At 38.9% G+C, this 11,509-nt stretch overlaps 1 protein-coding gene across 2 annotated transcripts in view; it reads left to right on the plus strand.

The window, feature by feature from the left end:
* fancb (FA complementation group B) overlaps positions 1–9,933 on the plus strand; it is a 38,786-nt gene extending 28,853 nt beyond the window's left edge. The window contains exons 9-10 of one of the 2 annotated variants that reach the window (XM_069889928.1): positions 4,598–4,670; positions 9,569–9,933. In XM_069889928.1, the coding sequence (XP_069746029.1) occupies positions 4,598–4,634 (37 nt within the window). In that variant the 3' untranslated portion in view covers positions 4,635–4,670; positions 9,569–9,933. Of the gene's footprint in view, positions 1–2,378; positions 2,654–4,597; positions 4,671–9,568 lie in introns of those variants that run through there. The other variant, XM_069889929.1, reaches the window with a different exon arrangement.
* The last annotated feature ends 1,576 nt before the right edge of the window (positions 9,934–11,509 follow it).

Here is an 11,509-nt window from a genome sequence, read left to right on the forward strand (position 1 = left end):
ATCTTGCAAAAACTTAATAATCTTTTCCCAAAAAGGTTTAACCTTTGGACATTCCCACACAGAATGTATAAAAGTACCTATCTGGTCTCCAAATCTAAAACACAAATCAGAATCCCTAAAGCCATACCTCTAACTTTTCTGGAATTAAAGATAACTGATGTAGAAAGTTATAATTAATTAAACTGTAACATACATTAACTAATTTTGTAACACTATGTAAATATAAATCAGACCATACTTCCTCAGGGGTGACCACAGCTAAGTCCCGTTCCCATTTATCTTTTACTCTCAACATTCCAAGCTTCTTCATTTTTAATTGTAATAACAAATACATCTCTGAAACAAACCCTTTCTTTCCCTTATCCATAAGCAATATTTCAAACTTCGATTGCCTTGGTAATATCAATTCTCAACCAAACTTATGCATTAAAAAAATCACATATTTGATAATAAGCAAACAACGCATTTTGTGAAATCCCAAACTTCTGCCCAAGTCTATCAAATGAAAAAAATAAACCTGACTCAAAACGATCTTCAATTAATACCAAACCTTTTGAGTCCCACTCCTTCAAATAAGGGTGATGCATTGAGAGTGGCTCTCCTTGACCAATATTTGTCCCTCAACCTACATTACTTAAGCAAATTAGGAATTGGTCAGCAAGTTTTTCTTAAAATCAAACTAAGTTACAAGATAGAGTATGGGATGATGGCCAAAAATCCATGGATTGATGATAAGAATGTGGATTGGAAGTCAGCACAAGATGTGTGGGGCAGAAGTGGGGAAGAAGATGAATCATGCAATAGAAAAAATATGGACTTGGCATTTCAGTCTTGAGCTAAGCAGGATGCTAAGGTTACATCACACTCTTGTGAACATGGGATCATGGAGTCTTCCCTAATACTGAATGATGTTGAAGGCTTTGAAACCTACTGGATGGGAAAGTATATGAAATACTTCTCTAAGGAAGACAAACTTAATTTGCTCCTGGGCCTTAAGTAGCAAAATTCAGAACTGTCCAAACAGTTGAGATGAATGAGTAACCCCCTCCACCCTTCCCTTTGTACATTTCATGAAATGTACACACAATCAGATAATTCAGAGGTGAGGGCAATTGTGAGGCAATCAGAAAATCTGGGGGCAATCGGGAAGGCAGAGATATTGCAACCAGTTGTGGAGTCCCAGGGATCTTAGGTTGGAATTTTAGCAAAAATGTAAAAAGGTAGTAGCATGCTGGAATGAGAAGAAATGGGGAATAGAGAAGGGAAGAATCCTGAAAGAGAGAGGAAAAGAAGTGATGAATTAGATTGTCGAGCAGAAACCAAACAAGGACACAAATAAACTTAATTAATCTCTGCCAGTACCGCAATTATATATTAATCTTATGAAGTTTTTAAAACCATGGTAAATCACACATCAGGGTGTTAGAATTCATCTCCAATGCAGAAGCAGTGTCAGAAAAAATCTTCACAACCTAAATTGTATTGGATATGAAAATATGCAAATTACATTCAGGGAAATTAATTAATTTAGAAACATTGCTTGCAGGGCAAGATTATAGGTTGCATTCTTAACACTACTTGATTTTTTTTCTGCCATATGGTTTAGTGATCTTTCCATTTTGAATCAAATGAGAGCTGTATTAATCGTAAATGTAGAGGTCCATACTCAAACAATGGGCTTGTTCTTTCATCCATAAGCCATTCAAGAAGCCCCAAGTGTTGTTTTAATTCAGGTGTGGAATCCGTTACAGGATTAAATTACTAGTTACCCAATTTAAGGTTCAACCATTATATTATGCTACTATTGTTGCCAAGTGTACTCAAAACCATCACTTGTACATTTGAACAAGTGTAATTATAGCTTTAATAATCAGCAATGATGAAAATAACTTCCGACTTTGCTTGGATTTAATTTGCAGCTAAAATTAGAACCAACTTATTTCTTATTTATCTGAAAATTTCTCAACCAAAGTGAAGTTCAAATACAGGTCATTACCTTCATCTTGTCAGAGAAAAAAAATGTAATTTTCTGGCAATTAATTAAATGATTCACATCTCAATGATTCATTGGCAGTGCATTCAGGAGTCCCAGTAAGCTGCTGGCGTCATTTTTTCCTGCCATTTTCTTTGCTTTGCAATGCAGCAAGATTATCAGGTTATTGTTATAATTGAATGTGGCAGACCTGAACTACATTTACAGTAATATACAGTAGGAGAATGCATATATAATTCAACTCTGGTTTTAAAAAGTCAGTATTCAGTTGTATCATTGCTGCAGAGTAGGTTTTTAAAATTGATGATTTTTTTCCCTTCACAATTATGCTTTCATATCCAGAAAGCAAAACCGACTGTGTTAATATATTTTCTTCCATTCATAGGTATGCAGAATGACATGGCAACTGCTTTTGTAAGAACCCGAAGTTCTTTTCATTTTGTGCTGTGTTGATTAGATACCACACGACTCAAGGTGCGGACCATGCCTTTGATAGTCGATGGCATTATCTTGAGTGATGCAGCAACACGTTTAAACTTTGCTCAAAACTGGCCTTGCTTTGGCAGGAATCTTATTTTCGAGTGAAATAACCTTTTATTGGAGAAAGTGTGACAATTCTCTTCATGAAAAATAAAAAGGACAAAGGGTGAAACGTTAAAACCATGGTTTCCACTGAATGTACAAAATTTTTCTGACCTAGAGTTTGTTACATTCCCTCTGGAGGATACGCTATGCAAATGAAAGCAACTTTTCTGCTGACCACACATCATCCCAAACCTGCAGCCACACCCTCCCCAAAATGGCATTCCTCCTCACTTTAACAATCAACTCTGCAACAACCAGTTCAAAGGCAGAAAAAAATCTGATTTTGAGAGGCTGACCAGTAAGAATTCTCCAATGATGTTACAAACAGTTATGTCTAGCCACTAGGGGCACTGTTTGACCCATGCTAACAAAATGCAGGAAAAAAAATAATAGTCCAGTACCACAGATGAATGAAAAAATGTAGAAAAATTAGGAAAAAAGTACAAATTATGAACATCAGGGGAGTATATATCAAGGGAGAATTTTAAGAGATTAGAAGTCAAAAAAGCCATTTAGAAAAATAAATTTTCAATGAACCTAAAACTAAACAGTAAAATATTCCAGAGATTTATCTTTTTTTTTAATTGGACTGGGAATAGAGCCTCAGAGAAGGGCAAGATAAAAAATCAGAAGCAGTAATATTGAAATATTCTTCTTTTCTTTGGCTTGGCTTCGCGGATGAAGATTTATGGAGGGGTAATGTCCACATCAGCTGCAGGCTCGTTTGTGGCGGGACAGGCAGACACGGTTGCAGCGGTTGCAAGGGAAAATTGGTGGGTTGGGGTTGGGTGTTGGGTTTTTCCTCCTTTGTCTTTTGTCAGTGAGGTGGGCTCTGCGGTCTTCTTCAAAGGAGGTTGCTGCCCGCCGAACTGTGAGGCGCCAAGATGCATGGTTGGAGGTGAGATCAGCCCACTGGCGGTGGTCAATGTGGCAGGCACCAAGAGCCTTATTATTGAAATATTAAATAATTACTAAGATGTCAGAGTCGTGGGCATAACATTGGAAGATAAAAAATGGTCTAACTGCTCTCAAAATGAAAAACACTAATATTAAGTCAAGGAATTAAACTTAAAAAAATTACCATACTTCATCTGAATAGTTCGCAATCATATATTTTAAAAGAATCCAGAGTGGTAAAAGAGGCAATTTTACAGATATTTACTCATATGGAGAAAAATAATGGTGAAAATCTGCTGAATCGACAATGGATCAGCTGATAGATTTGGGCAATTCCTGAGGAAACACTGTAGGGCAGCCTTCCCTCAGCAGGATGTCAGCTGTGGACTTGTGTTGTGCACTGTTGGGAGTCCAACACGGCTGAATAAACTTTCATAGATTTCCTTCCTCAAAGAACTCTGCCCACAGAAATTATTCCAATGAATGAGAGAAAAGAGCTGTCCTGAAAAATTGCAGCAAAAATTTCTCCTTTTATTTCATAGTTTTGATTTTGAGAGGCTGACCAGTAAGAATTCTACACCAATGTAACAAACAGTTACGTATAGTAACTAGGGGACACTGTTTGACCCATTCCAACAAAATGCAGGAAAAAAATAATGGAGCGAGAGGAGTGAGTGTGTGGTATGCATATACATGTGCGAGACTGAGAAAGAGATTGTACGTGTGTGAGGGGAAGTGTATGTGTTCATTGTGTGTGAGTAGGAGAGAGTACTTTCATGTGAGCTGTGTGTGGCTGAGAGGGAAAAAAAGACAGAGAACATGTGAGCATGAGAGGGAGTAAGTGTTAAAGGTGTGTAGGCAAGAGTGTGTTTGTGAGCAATTGAGGGAGAGATAACACATGCATACAAGTGAAAGAGCTGCTCCTGGTCCCAGCATGCGTGCCCTCTAAATTTAATTTTGTTAGAAATATTTGCACAATTTTACCTGGAGAACAGAACAGAGATCCAGCAACTCCAGACTGACCACCAGTACTCAATTACACTAATGTTATTCTCCCCACATTTTAACGAGCTACCACTCCCACATTCTAACAATCACCTATCCACCTTTCCTGATTTGCAGGAAAGCAGACAACCAAGAGGAGTTCCCAGGGTCATAGGGAGAATGTCAAACTTTTACACAGACAGCACCGGAGGTCAGTATTGAACCCAAACAATTGGAACTATGAGACAACCTTTCCTTCAACTGCATTGTTGTACCAATCCACAGGGCCTGGTGTATTAGATAAGTAACATTAGACCAGGGGTTCCCAACCTTTTTGTTCCTCTCTACCCCTTGGGCATTTTTGTAGGTTTCTGTGTACCCCTAAAAGTTAAGGATTTTTAAAAAACATGACATTGTGCAATCTGACAGCAGATTGCAACACCATGTATTGCACTGTAGTGGTTATTCTCTCAGACTCAATGTACCCCTGTGCAAATATACCACTGGGGGTACATGTATCCCAGGTTGGGAACCCCTGCATTAGACCAATTGTCAAAAAGGAACAAGTAGAGGAAAATGTAAGGAATCTTTACAAAGCAGAAATTCTAATAAAATCATCCAGAAACCAAAGATATAATAGTGAATGGTGTTCATAGATTTCAAAAGTTGGTCTTGTATAACCCTTCAAATTTAATTATTTGAAGTATTGCCGAAAGGATGCCTTGCGTAATGTAATAGATGGAATTGATCAAGTTTTCCAAGAGGCCTTTGATATATTAAAGGATACGAGTGGAGAATCAGACCAGAGACAAGTAGATACCTGAAATTCTAACTGGCTTCAGTTGGAAAAAAAAATTAGGGGAAAGTGTGCCTTTTCAATGTGACAGGACTGCAACACATGCAATTTATATTTCCAATTGAAACTTGACAATCAGAAAGACAAGTTATAAATCAGTGGATGATACCAAGTTGACAGGGTCATCAGTAACAAGGAGGAACACAACAAGTTGCAAGTATCAAGGAATTAGACTCACAGAGAATAGACCCAAACACACAACTCAGTTCAGTGATTATCAGGATCTTCACTAGGAAATACAAGTTCAGTACAGGTGGTCAATCAGCAAAGGGCCAAATAAATCAGGGGGCAGGGGCAAAAAAACCCAGTCCAAAGATCAAAAACACTCACAAGTGGGCTAACACAAGGAAAAGCTAGAACAAACTGACAAAGAGGGATGAGAGCACACCACTTATACACAAGGGGAGGGGAGGCTAATAGGACACAGGTGGGTAATCAGACGCAGGTGAAACACAATAGGGCATGGTGGGTAATAACACACAAGGGAAAAATAAAAACATAACCTGAACAGATGAGACATGACAGCAAGGATAGATTAGTAAACTTACAAATTAGGCATCTAACATTTGATAAATTAACTTCCTCAGAGATAGGTGTCAAGCAAAGGTTCTGGTAGTAAAAAGTTTATAAAAGCAGCTTAATAGGGCCAGAAGGAAAACATGTTGGCGAATTCAGGAAGGCCACAATGTGATCTGAAATCATTAGCTGGCAAAATTTGCAATTGCAGCAGCCTTGATTTTGCACTCATACATTGAGCTCTGTTGGCATGAAGGCCAGGAAGTCCCAGATTGTTGCACAATATATAGTATTTCTGCCCACTATGTCCCATTGAGGTCCAGTTTAATTTTGCCAGCTTTGTTTTGAATGTCTCTCTTTAAATGCAGAATAATACCTACTGCATATTCTCGTGTAATAGTTGATCCCATGTAATAATTTTCCACCACATTTTTAGACCAAAAATCAGGTGTTTTCAGTATGATCTGTATAAAAGATGACCCCCTAGTTTTGACCCCAACCACCCACCCATCCAAGCTCTTGATGCCTAGACAACCCGGCCTCTGGAGCTCCTGCCACTCCAGTCACGGAACCTCCTATCAGCCCACAATCAGCCGTCCACCTGTCAGAGCTCCCAACGCCTCTATCGCAGAGCCATGTAATCTCCCTTCATTCTCCTAAATTTCCACAAATACAGGCCGAGAGCTGTCAAACACTTCTCGCATGATAACCCTTTCATTCCTGGAATCATCCTTGTGAACTTCTTTTGAGCTTCTCTACTTGGTCACAAAGCCATTCATTCCATAATCCAAATCATGAATATAGAACAGAAAAAGAAGTCGCCCCAAAACCAGCCTATGTAGAACACCACTTGCAAGTGGCAACTAACCAGAATGTGATCCCTATATTCTGACTCTCTTGCCCGGCAATTAGCCAATGGTTTACCCCACACTAATATGTTTCTTGTTCTACCACAGGCACTTATCTTCTTAAGTAACTTCATGTGTGGCACCTTGTCAAAGAACTTCTGAAAATCCAAAGACATAAGCATCTACTGCATCTCCTTTATCCAGCCTGCTTGTCACTTCTTCAAAAAATTCCAATAAGTTTGTCAAACAAGATTTTTCCCTAAGGAAACCATACTGTCTAAGGCCTATTGTCAAGTGCCTCAATGTACTCAGTTACCCCATCTTTGACAATCAACTCAAATATATTCCCAAACACTGATCTATGATTTCCTTTCTACTGCCTCCCTCCCTTCTTGAATAGTTGGGTGACATTAGCTTTTTTCCAGTCCTCTGGGACCATATCAGAATCTATCAATTCTTGTAAGATCATTACCAACGCCTCCACAATTTCTACTGCAACTCCATTTAGAACCCAAAGGTGCAATCCATCTGGTCCGGGAGACTTATCCACCTTTTAGAACATTCAGCTTTCTGAGCACCTTCTCCCTTGAAATAGTAATTGTACTCACTTCCCTTCCCTGATGCCCTTTGGCATCTGGCAGGCTGTCAATATCTTCCACAGTACAGATGGATGCAAAATACTAATTTAGTTTGTTACGAGCCCAGAGGACCCCAAATCCCAGCAGCAATAGATATTCACCAAGACAAATGGTTACTTAATCATCTTTAAAAATGAAAACAGGATCACACTTTAACTTATCACGATTAACTAACCTAACATAATCCCCTTATAATTCTAAGCGCACGTGCATATAATGTGTATGCAAGTTCAGAAAAGTTATTTGATTCACAGTCCAATCTCACTTCTCATTCCTCCAAGTTCATTAGTTACAGGCAATTCTTATACTGTGCACAGAATTTAACATTTATGAAGTACCAGGCTTTGGTGCTTGAAAGGTAAATAGTTACCGCTCAGGAAGGTTCTTGTCAGTTTTCAGAGAGAGATTTGTTGTTCCTGGACACACACAAACTGATCCCTTTTAATCAAATGCGTCAGTGTCTTGGTGAAGAAACTTGCCCCATAACCTCTTTCTTTCAGGTCATTACAGAGTTCCTTTTTGTTTCTCTTATTTCAAGTGAAACATTAGGCAGCCAGTCCTTTCTTCTTGTATGAACCACAAGGGCTTTAACCAGGCTGAACTAAGCACTCACAATCCATCTTCCAAATGGGGGTTTTCCACAAGCTTTCCAGCTTGTCCTGTTCCAGTCCCACCTGCTGCTGCTGGCTGTAGCATTGCAGAACTGATCTCTCTCTCAGAGAAAAAACTGTTCAACTCTCTCTGCTTGCAAAACCCACATGACCCTCTTAGAACAGCAAGCTGCACTCTCAGACAGCCTGCGACTCCCAACTACTCCTCCGATCTCTTTCATCTGTTGCTTTTCAAAACAACAATCCATTAGTGAAGTCTCTTGGGCACTCCCCAAAGCTTTGCAAAGGCCCCCAGGAGCTGCCCTATCTGGCTTGAGCAGAGCTCCAGTATTTTACACGAGATCTGTTTTGAAGTGTTTGTATGTGACCTACACTAAAAAAACCTGCCCCAATTTATCTCCAAAGAACATATCTATATACAATACAAACACAACATAATCTGTCACCTCTTTCTAATGATTTAATGCCATTCCTTACCAACAGAGCCACACCTTACCTTCCTTTAGCTATAGCTAATTGGCCAATGGAGGAATTTAAACATGTACTTAAGTCTCTTGGTGCTTTTTAAATGCTTCTCCTTTTTCACAGTCCTGCTCTCGCAGTACCTAACAAGCTCCACAAAATGCTCCTTTTTAAACTCTTCTCCCCAACCTGAGTGTAGTTCTCTCGCTCTGTGAATCAGTTGGTCCACTGAATGACCCTCAGATCACTCTGGCCAATTACTATTGAGGGACAGGTGTGATAGACATAGTAAACTTCACCCAGAAATCATTTTTTGTTTTTACTACTCTTCTTCCAATTGTGGTTCAATAGGGATGAGCACGGCGCAGAGTCTACTTTTCAGAAATTTGGATAGAAAATGTTTCACAATAGTCTCAGATCATGAAGACTGCAATACAAATCAAAAACCTCCCCCCACTCTTGTGTTTATAACATCATCCTGGTTAGAAGCATTTTATGGCTTTGATTAGTGTTTATTACAGGCCATGTTTCTATCAATTAACTGTGAGGGGTTGAGGGTAATTATCTTATTGATGCCCCTCTTGATTTTAAAAGCCTCCATCAGGTTCCCCTCAGCCTCCTGCACTATGGGAAGGGAGGAAATCACCTATCTATATATCTCATTATTAACTCCTCCGCCCCAGTATTATTCTTCTGAATATTTTCTGCACCCTTTGCACCTGAATTATATATTTCTTACCTATGACCAGAAAGGTAAAGGTTCCATTATTGTCATGTAATACTACATTTAGAATGCATCATACATGAAACTCTTTAACTTTGTCTACTATAAGGAACCCAGAAAGTCACCACTTTGACCAGCGTCCCTCACAGAATTGAAGAATAAGTCTCATTATTTTGTATGGTTCAATGAATAAGTTGACTGTGATTTAGGGTTGCACCTCTGAACGTGTACATACGCAAGCCTTGTCTGCAATCTTTATTCACAATTAGGTCCCAGCGAGGGACGAACTCGTGACCCCCTGGTTTATAAGACCAGTGCTCTAACCACTGAGCTTTTAGAGCCTCTGTGCACAATACTGCATGTGTGGTTTCACCAAAATCTTGGATCATTGTAACCATGTTCATTTACACTAAATTTATTTTATTCTCCCCACATTCTTGTTAACTTATTCCAGATTCTGCCACTCAGCTGCACACCATGTCGTTTTGCAAATGAACCAACCAAATTGCACCTTTTGGGACATTGGCAGAAATTGGAGTCAAGGAATGTGAATGTGGTACAGAAGCCAAGATTGGATCAGTGCAATTTTATTGAACATCTGACCAGTCACAAAGGACAAACCTAGCCTACTCTTAGTCCTGCTTCATCGGTTCTAAATTATGGTCAGAAAAGGAAAAAAATGTGTTTCTTTCTTGAGAATTGCACAATTCTAAAATGGGACAATGCAACAGTCTTCTCTACATGTCCTCTCCAAACAATCCAAAATTTGTACTTAGAATTATGCATTGCAAACAAGTCGCTGCTTGTGGCAACTTGAATCACACAATTAAACAAATTTTCTGGTCTGCTTTGTATTTTCAATCCTTTATATAGTACAGTACTAATGAATATTCATCCTTGCTAGGAATAATCTAGCAATGTTCTATATCCTCCAAAGTCCGACTTGTTAATTAGCATCCATCACACTGACCATCACCATCTCCAAATATACCTTGATTTGAAAGTGGGAGTAGGAAAGGGTATTGATAGTATGCAATGAGTTAACAGGGATCAGGTAGCATCAGTAAATAGGAAAGATACAAGAAGATACACCTACAACATTGATCCCCAACTCCCTTTGGCTAAATTGGATAACTCCAGAAATCAGACAGAGTGAATATGTGAATGAATAGTTGCCATCGCATCACCCAGTATTGCAAACAGCAATGAATGAGCAATTGTCAAAACTGAATAATAAACTGTAGTCAGGGAAGGAACAACATTGCTGATTTTGCACTCATTACTTAAATCTGTTCCTTGCTTCTGCCAATAACTGTTCGCTTGTTGGTTGATATTAAACTGATCTCTGACTTATACAGGCCACTTGAATAGGAGCGTTGCAGTTGTAATGAGGCTGTAATATAGCAATATATGAATGAGTTGGCTCTACTCTGAATTGGAGACAGGAGGCTGTCAGCTGGCGTTTATGATTACGGTAGCTTGCTGTCACCTCCTTTCTTAGCTTGTGACAACCATAGGTAAATATGAAGGCCATCTTCTTTTGAACATTTGGATAATGTTTGTTTTGAATGTGCTTTTGCAAATGTTGAGCATTTTATTCTTAATTTTGATCAGAAGGCCACATGGTCCTGCTGACCTTCTCTGCCATTCAATCGAATCCTTGTTGATCCCGGCTTCAGTTGTTTGATCCCTTATAAACTTTGAGATAGACGGTAGCAGAATCAGTCTTGAATAATTTTAATCTGCCGTAGAAAGAAGAGAATTCTGAAGATTCATCATTATCTAAGATACAAAATTCTTCAACTCAATCTTAAACTGGCCATACTTTATTCTGAATTCCTGGTCGAGAGGGAGGGGAAGTACTGAGTGGCAATTGGATTACTAAGGAGAACGTCTGGGCAAACTCCCACTGTGAACTAATAAGATGGTACCTTTATGAATTGATCAAGCTAAAATAAAGTGGCCTGGACTGTCCTGCTCTCTTGTACAAGGAACATATGGTCAAGGAAGGGGTAGAAAGAAGGTAAAAGTATTTTGACGGGCGTTTTGAAAATACATGTTGGTTTGTGAATTGCAATACTTTGAGAGTAGGAGCAATTTGTGAATGGTTCAAACAACACAGTCACACATACCTTTGAGCTTAATCAAGCTGTCAGAGACTATTAAACTCTAAACATTCTTGTGCGCAGTTTCAGCTAACATGCTAAAAACCTCACAGAGTATCTATCACCGCTGAATTGCTTCTGACAGCCTTCATTCATCAAATAAATAGGTTGTGAGGTATTTCATTATTAAATAATGCATCCTATGACACAAGGTAGTAGTAATGTATTGTTCAGAAATGTCCAGAGTTAACCCATTTAATGCTATAACTGGAGGTTACTGGATCATGAAT

Source organism: Narcine bancroftii, chromosome 7 (assembly GCF_036971445.1).
Source record: "Narcine bancroftii isolate sNarBan1 chromosome 7, sNarBan1.hap1, whole genome shotgun sequence".
Taxonomy (NCBI): domain Eukaryota; kingdom Metazoa; phylum Chordata; class Chondrichthyes; order Torpediniformes; family Narcinidae; genus Narcine; species Narcine bancroftii.